The sequence below is a fragment of the Chiloscyllium plagiosum genome, chromosome 37, assembly GCF_004010195.1.
Source record: "Chiloscyllium plagiosum isolate BGI_BamShark_2017 chromosome 37, ASM401019v2, whole genome shotgun sequence".
Classification (NCBI taxonomy): domain Eukaryota; kingdom Metazoa; phylum Chordata; class Chondrichthyes; order Orectolobiformes; family Hemiscylliidae; genus Chiloscyllium; species Chiloscyllium plagiosum.
Genome location: NC_057746.1, coordinates 1,906,453 through 1,924,971, shown reverse-complemented (window position 1 = coordinate 1,924,971; position 18,519 = coordinate 1,906,453). Strand labels below are relative to the sequence as shown.

General features: G+C 43.1%; 1 protein-coding gene across 1 annotated transcript in view; it reads right to left on the bottom strand.

Annotated features, from left to right (window-relative positions):
• LOC122541196 (zinc finger protein 271-like) overlaps positions 1-17,998 on the bottom strand; it is a 64,547-nt gene extending 46,549 nt beyond the window's left edge. The window contains exons 1-2 of the mRNA XM_043677821.1: positions 17,959-17,998; positions 9,734-11,008 (exon numbers count right to left, since the gene is read on the bottom strand). Coding sequence (XP_043533756.1) covers positions 9,734-10,528 — 795 coding nt within the window. The 5' untranslated portion in view covers positions 10,529-11,008; positions 17,959-17,998. The remainder of the gene's footprint in view (positions 1-9,733; positions 11,009-17,958) is intronic.
• Positions 17,999-18,519: the final 521 nt, after the last annotated feature.

Genomic DNA, 18,519 nt, shown 5'->3' with positions numbered 1-18,519 from the left:
ACACTGAGCATCAGGAGAGCATAAAGGAGAACGCAGGGACGGGGTACACTGAGCATCAGGAGAGGATAAAGGAGAGTGCAGGGACGGGGAACACTGAGCATCGGGAGAAGAAAAAGAGCTCAGAGACAGGGAACACTGAACATCGGGAGAGGATAAAGGAGAGTTCAGAGACGGGGTACACTGAGCATCAGGAGAGCATAAAGGAGAACGCAGGGACGGGGTACACTGAGCATCAGGAGAGGATAAAGGAAAGTGCAGGGACGGGGAACAATGAGCATAAGGAGAGGTTAAAGGAGAGCGCAGGGACGGGGAACACTGAGCATCAGGAGAGCATAAAGGAGAACGCAGGGACGGGGTACACTGAGCACATCAGGAGAGCATAAAGGAGAACGCAGGGACGGGGTACACTGAGCATCAGGAGAGGATAAAGGAGAGCGCAGGGACGGGGTACACTGAGCATCAGGAGAGGATAAAGGAGAGTGCAGGGACGGGGGTACACTGAACATCAGGAGAGGATAAAGGAGAGCATTGGGATGGGGAACACTGTGCATCGGGAAAGGATAAAGGAGAGCACAGGGACTGGATAACACTGAGCATCAGGAGAGGGTAAAGGAGAGCTTGGGGAATGGACAACTTTGAGCGGAGGAGAGGATGAAGGAGAGTGCAGGGGTGAGGAAAACTGAGCATCAGGAGAGGATAAAGGAGAGTACAGGAACGGAGAACACTGAGCATCAGGAGTGTTTAAAGGAGGATGCAGGGATGAGGAACACTGAGCATCAGGAGATGATAAAGGAGAGTGCAGGGACAGGGAACACCGAGCATTAGGAGAGGATAAAGGAGAGTGCAAAGACAGGAAACACTGAGCATCAGGAGAGGATAAAGGAGAGTGCAGGGACGGGGAACACTCAGCATCAGGAGAGGATAAAGGAAAGCATTGGGACAGGGAACACTGAGCATCGTGAGTGGATAAAGGAGAGTGCAGGGATGGAGAACACTGAGCATCAGGAGAGGATAAAGGAGAGTATAGGGGTGGGGTACACTGAGCATCACGAGAGGATAAAGTAGAGTGCAGTGACCAGGAACACTGAGCATCAGGAGAGCATAAAAGAGAGAATGCTGAGCATCGGGAGAGGATAAAGGAGAGCGCAGAGACAGAGAACACTGAGCATTGGGAGAGGATAAAGGAGAGTTCAGGGACGGAGTACACTGAGCATTGGGAGAGGATAAAGGAGAGTATGGGGACGGAGAACATTGAGCATCGGGAGAGGATAAAGGAGAGTGCAGGGACGGGGTATACTGAGCATTGGGAGAGGATAAAGGAGAGCATAGGGACGGAGAACACTGAGCATCGGGAGAGGATAAAGGAGAGTTCAGGGACGGGGTACACTGAGCATCGGGAGAGGATAAAGGAGAGCGTGGGGACGGAGAACAGTGAGCATCAGTAGAGGGTAAAGGAGAGCGCAAGGACGGGGTACACTGAGCATCTGGAGAGGATAAAGGAGAGTGCAGGGACAGAGAACACTGAGCATTGGGTGAGGTTAAAGTAGAGCACAGGGATGGAGACCACTGAGCATCGGGTGAGGTTAAAGAGGAGCACAGCGACGGAGAATACTCACCATCAGGAGAGGTAAAGGAGAGCACGGGAATGAGGAACACTCAGCACCAGGACAGGATAAAGGAGAGCGCGGGAATGAGGAACACTCAGCATCAGGACAGGATAAAGGAGAGACAGGAATGAGGAACACTCAGCATCAGGAGAGGATAAAGGAGAGCGCAGGGACGGAGAACACTGAGCATTGGGAGAGGATAAAGGAGAGTGCAGGGACGGGGAACACTGAGCATTGGGAGAGGATAAAGGAGAGCGCAGGGACGGAGAACACTGGCATTGGGAGAGGATAAAGGAGAGTGCAGGGACGGGGAACACTGAGCATCGGGAGAGGATAAAGGAGAGTGCAGGGACGGGGAATACTCGGCTTCTCTTCAAACAGGACACAGATGTGAGAGAAAATTGGAGTGAGGTCACAGGAAAGTGGTATGCTGATTGGTCAGTGAGTAATTGACTCAGGGACTGTGTTTATATAGCTGAAGCTAAAATAAATATTATTTATTGGGAAAAGTATTATTTATGAATTGATCTAATGTAAGAGTTGAATATAACTTTGTGACGTGTCAGAGGAGGCCAGCCGAATGAAATGTGTCGCTTGTCATACGTGCCAGTGTCCCCAATGTCCACGTGAAGGAGTTGCTCCCAGTTGCAGAAGCTGGAGCTGTTGAGTTTTGGAGCTTGAGTAGCAGCTGGAGACACTGTGGTACATTCATGAGGCTCTGAGTTCCCTTGATAGCATGCTTGGAGAGGAGGTCACATCGCAGCTTAAGGGACTAGAGAAAAGAAGTGAATGGGTGACCACCAGACAATCCAGAAGGAACAGATAGTGCAGCAGTTGCCTGAGGTCCCACTCACTAACCAGTAATTCATTTTAGACCCTGTAGGTGCTGACCTTGGAGGATTGTTGTCAGAGCCAAGCTTGACCATACAGCGGAAAGGAGGAAGAAAGGAAGAGCAATAGTGATACAGGATTGTATAGTCAATGGGGTAGGCATGCATTTCTGCAGCCAAAGACATGGCTCCAAGATGGTGTGTTGCATCCATGTTGCCAAGGTCAGGGATGTCACTGAGCAGCTGCAGTATGTCTCGAAAGGGTAGGGTGATGAGTTCAGCGTTGTGGTACATGTTGATACCAAATAATGTGGGAAAAGTGAGGTCTTTCATCAAGAATCCAGGCAGTTGGGCAGTACATTAAAAAGCAGCAGTCGTAACTTCTGGATTCCTCCTGATAATGTGTGCTAGCAAGTACAGAATTCAGACGGATGAATGAGTGGCTCAAGAGTTGGTGCAAGAGGGAGGGATGTTTTGGATCACTGAGACTGTTTTGGGGGAAGGCTGGAGATGTACAAATAGGATGGTGTACACCTGAACCACACCGGGGCCAACATCCTTGCAGATAGCTTTGCCCCTGCCTTTGGGAGGTGTTTAAGCTAGTCTGAGAAAACACTACAACATATGTATTACAACTACCAAACTTCTCTTTCCAGCTCACTCACATTATCTGCACAGTCTTCACAGTCATTTATCCAAGGCTGGTACCAGTCTGCTGGCACTGTGGCTTTTACCCCACTAACTTTAACTGTCGGTATGTCTTGTTTGTTATCCAGTATTCGTACATCTGTGGTTCCCATTTACTTTCTATTACTGACAAAATGACTAAAGCATTAGATTAGATTAGATTACTTACAGTGTGGAAACCCTTAACTAACTTAAGCCCTCCAGAATTTGAAACTGCTAAGAGTTTTCTGGAAGTGGTAGATATAACAGTGGATTGTTTGAAACCTTTGACTTAAACTAAGAAATTTAGCAGGTAAATTGAAGGTAAAAGCAAAAGCAGAATTTTGTAAGGACGAAATGCTTCAAGTAATTAAATAACACTAAGATTTGGAAGAAAGAAACTTGAAATTGGTATCTCACTGCTAAAATTAATTAAGATAATGTTAGAAATGAAAAGACTTGGATTGAAGAAAAGAGAAACAGAACATCATATGGTAATGATACATTGAGATGGAAAGAGATGGAATTAAAAGAACTTAAAATCCAGAGAGATAGGGAAATTAGAGAACATCAGCTGGCCTGAGACAGCTTCCAGCAAAGAAAGATGGAAGAGTTACTAGTTTTAGAGAATACACAGAAAGTTATTATTTGAAAAATAAAGACTTAATCAAGAAATGGCAACCACTTCAAATACCAGCCAATGAGGAATGGGCATTGGATCTTCAGGTGATGTTCCCATCTAAGTCATAGAGTCATAGAGATGTACAGCACGGAAACAGATCTTTCAGTCCAACTCCTAACCTAATCTAGTTCCATTCGCCAGCATTTGGCCCATATCCCTCCAAACCCTACCTATTCATATACACATCCAAATGCTTTTTAAATGCTGCACTTGTACCAGCCTCCACCACATCCTCTGGCAGCTCATTCCATACACGCACTCCCTCTGCATGAAAAAAGTTGCCCCTTAAGTCCCTTTTATATCTTTCCCTTCTCACCCTAAACCTATGCCCTCTAGTTCTGGACTCCCCCACCTTAGGGAAAAGACTTTATCTATTTATCCTATCCATGCCCTATTTTATAAACCTCTGTCAGGTCACCCCTCAGCCTCCGACGCTCCAGGGAAAACAGTCCCAGCCTATTCAGCCTCTCCCTAAAGCTCAATTCCTCCAATCCTGACAACATCCTTGTAAATCTTGTCTGAACCCTTTCAAGTTTCACAACATCTTTCCAATAGGAAGGAGACCAGAATTGCATGAAATATTTCAAAAGTGGACTAACCAATGTCCTGTACAGTTGCAACATGACCTCCCAACTCCTGTACTCAATGCTCTGACCAATAAAGGAAAGCATACCAAACGCCTTCTTCACTATCCTATCTACTGCGACTCTACTTTCAAGGAGCTATGAACCTGTACTCCGGTGTCTCTTTGTTCAGCAACACTCCCTAGGATCTTACCATTAGGTGTATATGTCCTGCTCTATTTGGTTTTCCGAAATGCAGCATTTCGCATTTCATTTGCCTCATAAAATTTCTATGGCTTAAGTATCAGGAAAACACAGGCTAAAATATTAACATTTTTATTGTTGAGAATTACATAAAGATCTAGTCAAGTTTTGAAACCCTTAAATAAATTAAAGGCGGCACAATGGCTCAATGGTTGGCACTGCTGCCTCATAGCACAGGAACTCAGGTTTGATACCAGTCTTGGGTGACTGTCTGTGTGGAGTTTGCACATTCTCCCCGTGTCTGCATGGGTTCCCTCCGGGTGTTCCGGTTTCCTCCCACAGTCCAAAGATATGAAGGTTAATCAATTGGCCATGCTAAATTGCCCCTAGTGTTCAGGGATGTGTAGATGAGGTGCAGTTGTCAGGGTAAATGTACAGCAATAAGGTAGGGGAATGGGTCTGGGTGGGTTACTCATCGGAGGGACAGTGTGTAGACTCGTTGGGCCAAATGGCCTCTTTCCATACTGTAGGGATTCTATCTATTCTATTCTAAATTTGCACCTTTAATTCTGATAAAAGCTTTTGAATAACCTTTGAAGAGGAAATAGATAGATTTTGTGGGACCCCTATGTAAAACCAGGAATAGTAACCAATTTTTAACAATGTGGGCTTTTTCTGTATGAGTTACTGAAACAGTGTCTTGAGGGAAAATAGCAAAAGTGGCAGTGATGAAGTTAGTTACGTTTTTTACAAGATATAGATTAGACTAGATTAGATTCCCTACAGTGTGGAAACAGGCCCTTCAGCCCAACAAATCCAAACCGACCCTCCGAAGAGCAACCCACTCCAGACCCATTTCCTTCTGGCTAATGCAGCTAACACTATGGGCAATTTAGCATGGCCAATTCACCTGACCTGCACATCTTTGGACTGTGAGAGGAAACCGGCGCACCCGGAGGAAACCCATGCAGACACGGGGAGAATATGCAAACTCCACACAGACAGTCGCCCGAGGCTGGAATCGAACTTGGCCCTGTGAGGCAGCAGTGCTAACCACTGAGCCACCGTGCCGCCCCAATATGGGCCAGTACTTGTAAGCGTCGGAGGCTGAAGGGTGACCTGCTAGAGATTTATAAAATCATGAGGGGCATGGATAGGATAAGTAGACAATATCTTTTCCCTGGGGTGGGGGAGTCCAGAACGAGAGGGCATAGGTTTAGGGTGAGAGGGGAAAGATATAAAAGGGACCTAAGGGGCAACTTTATCACGCACAGGGTGGTGCGTGTGTGTGTAATGAGCTCCCAGAGGAAGTGGTGAAGGATGGTGCAACTGCAGCATTTAAAAGGCATCTAGATGGGTATTTATGAATAGGAAGGGTTTAGAGGGATATGGGGCAAGTGCTGGCAAATGGGACTAGATTAGGTTGGATATCTGGTTGACATGGACAGGATGGACCGAAGAGTTTGTTTCCGTGTTGTACATCTCTATGACTCTAAGTATATGAGATGAGAAAATAAAGAGAAATTGATAAGTTCAGAGACTATGCTTCCAACCTATATTCTGGGGGTCATAAAGAAACTGACTAATGTATATTAAAAGGTATTAGAAGTGTGCTCAATCGATAACAAAAACAAAAAATGTCAAAGTATGAGAGGTTGTGGGAGAGATTTTGGTGGCAGTTACCTGTCTCTGGGAACCATTAAAAGCAATGTCTGCTGGATCTGACCAAATCAAAAAGAAACTTAATGCTGTGAATTACATAATGAGTACTTCACATAGGAGAAAGAATCAGGCAGTGTTGACATGTTAGAAAGACCTTATGACAGGGACAATAAAATTGTCGTAAAATAGAAATACCAGAACAATTGGACAATGAATAAAAAATTGAAAATTTAAAAGTTGTTCCTCTAACAATTAGGTTGGAAAATATGGAGTTGCTTAAAAGGTTATATTTAATATTTAGAAAATGATTGAAGTATTTGAGGAGGCAGTTTCAGTATTAGAAATCAATTAGTGGGAAACAGTTCTGGCTGTTCATATTAATATGATGTGGATATGTTATTTATAAGACTCCATTCAGAGAGATTAGATCAAGTGAGAGAAAAGATTAAATTCATGATGGGCAAAGGCATTATTGAACCAAGTCATTGTAGCTAGAGTTCCCCTATTGTGATGATGCTGAAATAAGATGGGTCACAAAGATTTAGAACTAATTATTCGCAAAGTCAATGTGATAACAAAGAGGACTTATATCCTATTCCATTGAATGAATTTGATTTGCATGATTTGTCACAAAAATTAACTTGTTAAAAAGTGATCTTTCAAGTTCTGCACACTTAAAGGCCCCAGAGATATCAGCTTTTGACACATCAGCTGAACTTTACCAATCCAAGTCAAGCCTACTGGAATGAAAACTGGGCAAGCAACATTTCAAAGAACAACCAGTAAAATAATCTGAGGACTATGTAACTGTGACGATTGGATGTTGTAGTCAAACTTGGGAAGGACATTGAAATCATTTGACTGAACTGTTTAATTGGCTTTTTGTAGCCAGTTTGGTTATAGATCTGGCTAAGAATGAATTTGCCAAACCAAGAATTTGGGACATACCATGGGACAAGGCCAATGTAGCACCTAGACAAGTGATTGTAAATGCCATTTTGGATTTTCCCATGCCTTGAAAAAATGTGAAATTCTCCGATATCACAGAATCCCTACAATGCATAAATAGGCCATGCCAGCCGTCGAGTCTTCACCAACCCTCCAAAGAGTATCCCATTCAGACCCCTATCCCCATAACCACACGTGGCTAACCTTCCGAGCCTATCCCTGGATGCTACAGGCAAGTGAGCATGGCCAAACCACCTAACTTGCACATCTTTAGACTGTGGGAGGAAACCGAAGCACCCGAAGTAAACCAATGCAGACCCAGGGGTATTGTGCAAATTCCACACAATCACCCAAGATTGGAATCGAACCTAGTTCTCTGGTGTAGTGAGGCAGCAGTGCTAACCACTGAGCCATGCTGTCCACATGTTGTCATGAGATGACTTTATCGAATTATGAAAAGCTATTGAAGTTAGCTATTGGTACCAGCAACATTAATGTGGGGGCTGTTTTTCTGCAAGTTGAGGAGATGGGAATCAATTGGCCTGTCAGTTATGTTTTGAAGAAATTGACCACATATCAGCAAAAAAAAAGTCACGGTTTATAAAGAAACATTCAGTCTTGTGTAATTCTGAATACGTTTGATATATACATCAGCATCAATATGGCAGATAGTGTTATTTATACAGGTTGCAGTCCTTTAATTTTCTTGGAAAAGGTTTAAGACAAGAACCCAAGATTGTTTCATTAGAACTTAATTCGCCAACCATAATTAAAAATTGCTTGTGCACCAGGAAAGGAAAATATTATAGTGGGATGTCTTATTAAGAGCACTCATGAAGGACACTGAGTGATGTGATGCCCATGGACTTGTAAAATAAGGTAGCTCTATCACTTATTGTGTGTTTCATGTCAGCATTTTATCATGTTCATATGACAATAAATCACTCAGTAACTAATAATTTGATCGATAATGAAAATGCTTCCTAAAGACTTGCATTTGCCTCTAGAGGTCAAAGGTGTGACGTAAGGTGTGCAATTTATATATTTTTAAATACTCATTTTGGTGTTTGGATTTTCAATGCGGGTTTTGGTCTGTCTGTATATATGACGGGATTTAACAATTAACTTGAAAGTATTTCTTTAGCTTTAGTGATTTCTTTTAAAAAACAGTATGAGAAAGAAAAAGAGAAAGAGAGAGACTTCCTGGAGGGTAATGGGGTTTTGTTTCCATTGGATTGTTTTAAGAGTAATCAGAACATTATTGAGCATTTCAACAGTTTCAGTTGGAAGGAGCAGAATTGATTTATTATTTGGCTTGATAACAGCTCTTTTGGTTTCAGTTTGCAGAATTCTTGGCTGAAGCTAGAGATGTACAATTGCTTCTGAGAAAGGGAGATAGTTTAGAACTGTAAGGAGTTTAGTTTTAAAGTTCCAAATCAGAAATGTTTAATTAAAACTTTGAAGGGGTTACTTTAAGCTGAGAAGATCGAAGTTTAGTTATGTGAATACTGAAAGAAAAGGCTAACAGACCTTGAACTGACTCTTTCAACTCCAGTTAAGTAAATTTAAATGTATTGGAGAAGGGAATATATAGGTGTTTGAGTGCTCTAAAAGGGTGCTCTTGGGATTAATGGTACAGTATTTTACCAAGTGTAGCAACATTTTTAAACTTGTGGAATAAGTAAGTAGTTTGATTTATCTATTTTTTTTCTTTACTTTGTGCCATAAACTTGTTTGTGAGAACAAAGTCCGCAACATTTTGTGTTCATATTTCAATGAGAAACTGCCCTGTTAAAAGCAAATTTAAAAACAAAATGTGGTCTATCAAGCAAGACTTTAGTCAGGGATCTGACTTGTCCAATAATAACATCTGCACTTAACACCTGTGCTTCACTTTCAAATGAAATCTCAAAAAAATTAAGAAATATCCTTTGTTGATGCTTTGGAGTTGATTAGAACTGGTTGAACTGTTCACAAAAAAAGACAATATTCAGACTCTCTCAATCTGTGCACAGTGTTGTTCAGTTTGTGTAAACCCTCTGGATACAAACACAGCGGGTTGTCCTCACTGCCTGGGGGTTACTCCAAGTCCTGTTTCACTGACATCACACTGCAGGGTGACTCCATTGTTACATCATAATCCCTCAGCACTGGTGATGTCATCACTAGTTGTTTGATGGGAGTGAAAGCTGCTTCTTGTTCTGTGTCCCAGTCCCACTGAACACCCTGCACAGTGAGACTGGGTACAGGTAAACACTCTGAGGGCAGATCGGCAAGATCTTCACTAGGTTGTTCCTCTGTGAACTCACTGATATTCCATGAGGTCCAACAACTGTATGAAGGCTTCATTAAAGAACTCAGTCTGAAAGGGTTACAACCCTGTGTGAATCCTGTAGTGTCCAAGACTGTCAGAGATATCGCAAAAGCTTTACTGTAAAGATTACCCTTTAAACATTATTCCCCTGTGTGGATCCTCTAATGGAATAGCATCACCATGACATTGAGAACCATTTGTTGCACACATCATGTGTGTTGTGTCTGTGCACAGAAGTTCTCTGACTGTGAGAATTAATTATCTTTGATCCCGTACTTGAACAGTTTCTCCCCTGTGTGAATCCGTTGGTGCGCACGGAGACTTGATGCAGCTGAAAATGATTTGTCACAAATCTCACACATAAACGGTTTCTGCCTTGTGTGGATCCTCTGATGAAGTAGGAGACTTGACGACCTGGAGAATGCTTTGTCACATACCTCACATATGAATGGTTTCTCTCCTGTGTGAATGCGCTGGTGTCTGCGAAGGGCTGATGAATCCGAGAATGATTTGTCACACACTTCACACGTGAATGGTTTCTCCCCTGTGTGAATGCGTTGGTGCACACGGAGGAGAGATGAGTGAGAGAAAGACTTGTCACACACTTCACAGCTGAATGGTTTCTCTCCCGTGTGAATACGTCGGTGTATGTGAAGGTTCCCTGACTGGGAGAATGATTTATCACACACCTCACATGTGAATGGTTTCTCTCCAGTGTGGGTGCGTTGATGTCTGCGGAGATATGATGAATCAGAGAAAGATTTGATACACACCTCACATGTGAATGGTTTCTCCCCTGTGTGAGTGTGTTGGTGCATGAGAAACTTCGATGACTGTGAGAACGATTTGTCACATACCTCGCATATGAATGCTTTTTTCCCTGTGTGAATGCGCTGGTGATTCACAAGGTCTGATAACTGTACAAAGTCCTGGTTACACATTTCACAACTGAATGGCTTTTCTCCAATGTGAATGTGTTGTGGATGAACAATCATTGATGAGTGTGCAAAGTCTTCATCACTTTCCTCGCACTTGAAGGCTGTCTCTTCCATTGTTATTGTTGTGCTCTCAAGTGTACAACAGATGCACTGTGTGTGACATTAGGTCTTACAATCCCATGGAATCCTCCTCACACACTTCACACTTGAACAGCCTCCTCCCCCTGGAGAAATGAGTCAGTGATTCTTGAGGATAAATGAATGACTGAAGCTGTCACCACACTTGGAGCCACTCACACTTCTTCCCAGCCTCACCCTGATCGATCACCCACAGCCAAACCTTCAGAAAGGTTGGTTCTGATGGAAAGCTCCACACCATTGACCAGTTTCAGATCTGATGATGTGTCAAAGCTCCCCTAACCCGACCGATTTCCAGATGATAGTTTCACTGCCCAACCTCCTCTGTGTTGAGCAATGCTGTGAGGGGACTAGCTGTCTTCCTGCAGTTGTGCAGTTGTTCCTTCGGTGATGATCAGGATCTATCTGCAGTGTCTATCCTCTCTGTATTCTCTGGTGTAGTACGGTAAAATCCTTCTGTAAAACAGGAAAAGGAAATGTGATTTGTATCAACAATATTGACTACACAGAGTCTGACAGCTTCAGGTCAAACAAGTTCAAAGAAAACTATCACGCCCTCCCAAATGATGAATGAGTCCTTTTCACCATGTTCATCATCACAGGGGCAGTAGACTAAGGACAAATCCCTACACTGGGTGTCCATAGGATGCAGTGAGCCATCAACTGCACCAGATTGTATACCACCACAATATCACATATATGATTATCATCAAACTAGTAGATAACAGGTCAGGAGCAACTCTGGGGATACTTCAGAGTCCAGGTTTTTAGTTAAGCACAGGACACTACTGAATCTGTTTCCACCACCCTGTCAGACAATGCATGGCCAATCAAAGTTATGTAAATACTTTTCTCCTCAATTCGTCACTTATTCTTCTGTCAATCATCTTTTATCTGAAAACATTCTTTATCAATTAGTGTGCAGTTTGAAACAGTTTCTCTTTATTTGCTCTGTCTAAATCCATGACAGCTTAAAACATCCCTGATTTTTCTCTTCTAAGAGAAACAATCCCTGCTTCTCCATTCTATTCACATCTCCATCAAATCTTTTCTATACTCTCTCCAACATTGTCCGGACTGAATATACAGCCTCCATGAGCAAAACTTAGTCTACAGACCAACAAGTGTTCTGAAGACCAGGCCTGCAGCATTCAGGTCGGACAACCCAGACCTATACAGAAAATCTAGATATTACCTCTGCAAAGCCATCAGAGATGCCAAGAAAACAGTACCGGGCCAAATTAGAGGCCCAAACCACAACCATATGGACTCCTGGCTCCTGTGACAAAGCCTAAACAACAAAGCAGGATAGAAAATTTAGCAGAGCAAGACAGCAGACAAAGACACATTCCTCCCTGATGTGCTTTCTATGCTCAGTTTGAGCAGAATGTCAGTGGCGCGGTGTCACCTGGCCCAACAGCCCCAGATGCACCCCTGCCGTTATTATCTGTCACCGCTGCAGACTTCAGATCAGTCTTCCTAGGAGTTGACCCAAGGAAAGGCACAGGCCTGGACAGAATTCCCGGCTGTGCATTCAGATTTTGTGCAGACAGGCTGGCAGAGGTATTCACTGACATCTTCAACCTCTCCCTCCTACAAGCCGAAGTCCTCACCTGCTTCAAGAAGACCACAATCATCCCAGTACCTAAACAAAGCACATGCAACATGCCTTAATGACTACTGCCCAGTGGTTCTGACCTCTATAACTGTGCTTTGAGAGACTGGGCATTGCGTACTCCAACTCCAGTCTCCTAGCCTGCCTTGATCCCATGCAATTTGCCTACCAACATAACAAGTCCACAGCAGATGTCATGTTCCTAATCATGCTCTCATCTCTGTAACAACTGGACAACAAGGTAATTGACATCAGACTCCTGCTCATCAACTACAGCCCCACGTTGAACACCATTATCCCCTCCAGACTGATCTCAACATTCCATGACCTGGATCTCAGCTCCACCCTCTTCATCTGGATCCTCAGCTTCCTGACCCATAGACCACAATCAGTGAGGATAGACAATTGCACCTCCTCTGCGATGATACTCAACACTGGAGCCCCCCGAGGATGTATTCCCAGCCTCTTACTGTACTCACTGTACACTCACGACTTGTCAAATTCCAAACAAATGCCATCTACAAGTTTGCTGACAACACCACTGTGGTAGGACGGTTATCAAACACCAATGATTCAGAATACAGAAAGGAGATAGAGGACTTGGTGACGTGGTGCAATGGATAACAATCTCTCTCTCTCAATGTCAGCGAAACTAAAGAACTGATCATTGACATTAGAAAGAAAGGAGGAGAACCCCCCCCCCCCCACCTCCATCATCACTGTGGAGGTTGAGAGTATTGACAGCATCATGTTCCTCAGAGTGATGATAACCTACAACCTGTCCTGGACCTCCCACATAGGTGTGGCAGTGAAGAAGGCACAACAACATCTCTTCTTCCTTCAAGTGGCTCAGGAAACGTGGCATGTCCATAACAACTCTCATCAAGTTTTACAGATGCACCATAGAAAGTATACTGTCTGGATGCATAATGGCTTGGTACAGTAACTACTCTACCCAGGACCATAAGAAACTACAGGAAGTGGTGTGCACAGTCCAGACCATCACAGAAGCCAACCTCCCATCCACCAACTCCATTTACACGTCTTGTTGCCGCAGAAAGGCTGCCAACATCACCAAAGACCCATCTCAGTTATGCTCTCCTACAACCTCTTCCACCAGACACAGGATACAGAAGCTTGAACACACACACGCACGCACACACGCACGCACGCACACACACACACACACACACGAACAGCTTTATCCCTGCCGTTATTAGACTCATAAATGGACTGTCCAACTTTGAATAATGCTGATCTTCTTAATGCAGACCTCGCCTTGTGTACGTCCTGTGTAGTGTAACCTGTATCCGTTACTCAATCCAAGTTTCGCTCAGCCTATGATTTGTACCTCCTTGCTGACTATGATCTACCTGTATTGCTCGCAAACAAAGCTCTTCACTGTACTTGGGTACACGTGACAATAAATTAAATCAAATCAAATCTTCAGTTCTATAAGATCAGGAATGATCAAGAAACAGGATGGAGCATTGTATTAGACATTTCTCTCTGTGACATCAAACTCCAGTCTCCTCCACCTACAAAGATACTCCAGACTCATGTCTCAATGTGCAAGCTGCAGTATTGGCTCAAAACACAAGACCACAAGTGAGTTATCAAGATGCACACATCAAACTCAATATAATCTTGACTACCATGCTGTAGTCACCTTGACCATCATAAAAGGCCCCAAAATGCTTCAAGTTGAATTATCTGAGAACTCTGGCAGTGGGCTATGTAAGGAGATATTACAGAGATGATCAAACGCATGAACAAAGGGGTAGGTTTAAAGAAATGGAAAGTGGTGGAGGGGTTTAATGAAAGAATTTGAGAGATTAGGGCCCAGGAAGCTGAAGGCACAGACATCAAATGTGGAACAGCTAAAGTTCCGAGGGACAAATAGTAGAGGAGGGTCGGGGCCTTAGGAGAGTTAAAGGACTGAGTTGTTTATCACCTTCCCTCAGGAGATATCAGTGCACTTTTCAGTCAGGAGGCTGTGAGTTCAAGTCCCATTTCTGATTTGAGCACTGAGGCTAACACTTGAATGCAGAGAACCACAGAAATGTTATAGCACAGAAACAGGCCATTCAGCCCATTATGCCTAACTGTGCTGAATAAACTAGCTACTCATTTGAATCTCCCTGACCTGTACCATGGCCTAGCAGGTGCCAGCACTTTGGTGCAGATCCAGGTTCATTTTAAGTGAGTTGAAGGTTTCTGCCTCATTCACCAATATGTGCAATGAAATTCAGCCTCACACTCCCCTCTGGGAAAAGATCTTTCCTCATCCCCTCCAATCCTTCTATCAATTACCTTCATTCCATGTCCCTTGGAAACTGACCTCTGTGCTAGGTGAAGCAGGCCTTCCTTGTTTACTATGTGCAAAGCCCTCATTATTTTGTACCCTTCAATTAAGTCACCCTTCACTGTTTGTTCCAACAACTGACCTAGCCAATCTTTCTTCTTAGCTGCAGTTTTCAAGCTCTGGAAATATTCTTGTAAAAAATCCTTTGTACTCTCCTTAGAGTAACTATGCCCTTCCTGTAATGTGGTGGCCAGAACCATACACAAAACTCCAGCTGTGGCCTAACCAGTGTCTTATGTAATTACATTCCTCTCTTGTATTCAGCACCAAATGAAGGATAATATTCCCTATGCCTTCTTTATCACCTTATCTGTAGAATAAACTTCAAAGTCTCACTTCCTCTACCACTCTCAATTCCCTCCCATTTATTGTGTGTGACCTTGCTTTTTTTTGTCCTCCCAAAATGCATAACCTCACACATTTTCATACGGAATTCCATTTTCCACTTTTCCACCCCCTCAACACATCATTGATATTATCCTGCACTCAACCCACATTCTCTCCACCACACTCAACCCACATTCTCTCCACCACACTCAACCCACATTCTCTCCACTATCAACAACATGGCCAACAAACTGCAAGGGATTCGATATTGAGTCCTGTGGAACCTTCCTGGTAACAACTTTTCAGTAGCAATAATATCTTGTTACTTTACTTTCTGGTCACTGAATCAATTTTTGATCAAAATTATCTAGCCATTATCTCATTGCCATTCATGGAGCATGCCGTTATGTTATAACAGCAACTACATTTCAGAAATATTACATATTGTCAAAAAACTTTGGGACATCTGGTCACCATGAAAGACTTATATAAATACAAGACTTAACAAAAGAAATAGAAATTAATATAAAGAAGATATGTGTGTTAATGAAAAATGATGGATAGAAAATATAATTGAAATCAGGCTGAAGAGAGAATGATCAAAAGAGTGGTGAAAAAGCAAATAGGAAAAGTAAAGAGGAAGTATGAAGAGACTGGCAGCTTAAAAAAAAGGAAACCCGAAGTTTTATTTGGCCTGTGAATAGGAAAAAGATGCAGTGAAAGGAGGAATGGGGCCAGTCAGGATAAAAGGGATACTTTCCATGCAGGCGATTAACTAAATGCTTTGTATCTCTGTCGACAAAGGAAGATGGTACTGCCCACTCAATGAGGAAAGAGGAGGAATTTGGGTTGCTTAGAAAGTTCAACATTGATTGGGTTAAGTACATCCAAGAATACTGAGGGAAGTGAGAATGAAAATTGCAATATTGTTTCAGTCCTCCTGAGACTCTGGAAAGCACAAGAGGACTGGTGATTTTGCAAACGTTATGCCATTGTCTAAAAAGAGGATTCAAGGATACGCCCAAACAGCATAGACCAGTCAGTTTAACTTAAGTGTTCGGAAAACTCACAGAAACAATTGTTCAGAATAGAATAAACAGACAAATGTGAACGTGCAGTTGATTAGGGAGCCCCAATATTGACCTATTAAGAGAAAATCATGATTAAATAACTTACTGGTGTTTTTTGATGAGAGTACCAAGAGGGTTGATGAGAGCAATGCTGTGAATGTGGTCCACATCGACTTCTAAAAGGTATTTGATTCAATCCTGCACAAAAACATTGTGAACTAAAATAGAGCTCGTGGAATAAAAGGGACAGTAGCAATGTGAATACAACATTGGCTGAGTGATAGAAAACTGACAAATGCATTGCAAGGTTTGTCAAGGTTTGCATTTTTGGGCTGGGAGTAAGGCTTACTTGGAGTTTCCAGGGATCAGAATTTGGCCCAGTCCTTTAATTACCCAGGCCCTGGAGTACAGGGGAGAACTTCAAAACTTGCAAGTGATATGAAACTTGGAAGCATTACAAACTGTGCAGAACTTCAAAAGCACATTGACAAGATGGTGGAGTGAGAAGACAGATGAAGCTCAACAAAGTATGAGGTGATGTATTTTGATTAGATTAATTACTTACAGTGTGGAAACAGGCCCTTCGGCCCAACAAGTCCACACCGACCCTCTGAAGAGCAACCCACCCAGATCCATTCCCCGACATTTACCCCTTCACCTAACACTACGGACAATTTAGCATGGCCAATTCACCTAACTTGTACATCTTTAGACTGTGGGAGGATACCGGAGCCACGCAGACACGGGGTGAATGTGCAAACTCCACACAGACAGTTGCCCGAGGTGGGATTTGAACCTGGGTCTCTGGTGCTGTGAGGCAGCAGTGCTAACCACTGTGCCACCGTGCCGCCCTTTGATACGAAGAACATGGAGAGTCAGCATAAATGAAGGATACTACTCTAAGGTGGCCCCAATAGCAGAGTGGCGATAGGTAAGGACAGAAGGTGACAGGAAGACAAAAGCTAATAAAACATATAGTATCCTCAGCTTTATTAATAGGGTATAGAATGGAAGGGGTTATTCCAGCTAGTTCTTCTAGCTGGAATATTGTGTTCAGTTCTGGGTACTGAATTGGAGAGTGTGCATAAGAGATTTAGGAGAATGCTTCCTGGGATGAGAAATTTCAGTGAGGAAGTTAGATTGGAAATACTGGGACAGTTCTCTTTGGATAAGTGAAGGATGAGATGGGATCCGATCAAAGAATTCAAAGTAATGAGGAGTCAGAACATAGTAAATACACAAAAACCCATTCCCATGCATGAAAGGATGGAGAATGAATGAATGGACACAGATTTAAAATAATTCATAAAAGAAGGAAAAGTGAAATAAGAAAACATTTTGACACAGCAAGAGGTTAGGAATACTTGAGAGTCAGGTGTAGGCAGGTTCAACCAAAGCACCCAAGCAGATTATCAGATGGTTATTTTAAGAATGAATATTGTGCAGGATGACAATAGAGAAGGCAAACAAATAAGACCACAGGAGATTATCATTTGGATACCCAGTGAGTAACACAATGGGCCGAATGTCCTCCTTCTGCACTGTAACAATTCTGTAACTCAGACTTTTCTGAGAAGGTTACAAAGTGAGGATGGTGGTAGTCTTGGAGAGATTTTTAGAAGACAGATAATATCGAGATCCTAACACACAGAGAGAACCGACTATTCACAATCCACAGGATAATAACCAGCACCATCACACACATAACGCAACACCAAGAAATCAATAAGAATCTGCACCTCCCAGATAATGACACCTCACCTTCTCATATTCAGGAATGTGCCATTAACAAATCTCACCCTGGAAATCAGAGGGAACTGCTTCCAATAAACACACTCAATATCCAACACACAGCTCCAGTCAAACAGTTCAGCACAAAGCACCGAGTAAACAGCTCTCTCAACTGGATCTTCTCACACAGCATAAGGGACATTTCCACCCCTGATTACCCACAGGATAGTCAGACTGCCTGAAGATTGGTGTGGATATTATGGGATACAATTTGTATAAAAGCTGCTCCTTCACTCACCATCTCCTCACTTGGTTTTCAGTCCCTATAGGAAGTGAACCAGCTCTGGAAGAGGAAGAGGAGACAATGTGCAGAGTGGGTGGGCTCTCTGATTGACGTCTCTCACAGTCAATCCAAATATTTCTGGAGCAACATGAGTTTCCTGAAACTTGGGAAACTGACCGGGGAAATGGAGGTGACTTTGAGCAGCAGATCAGGTGGGGATTTAAACTTGTCACTGTCCCATCTGAATAAAACCTCACTTATTACAGCTGCTGTCTCAGTTCCCCTGGTAAATGTTTACAGAGATTTCTAGTGTGGGAATAGCATCCTTCATCAGCGGGGGCTTCCAAACTTATATCAGTGTGGGATGTGTTTGACAGCAGATCAGAAACGGAAGACCCACAGCATCCAAGGCAGTGATGATGTGCAGTGGTGGGATCAGTGTATGTACAGGAGGGAGGGGTGGGGGGGAAGAGAGAAATTGACAGAGGGACATATGACCATATGAATTAGGGACAGAAATAGGTCAATTGAACTCTTGCGTCTGCACTGCCATTCGATAAGATCAAAGCTCGTGCG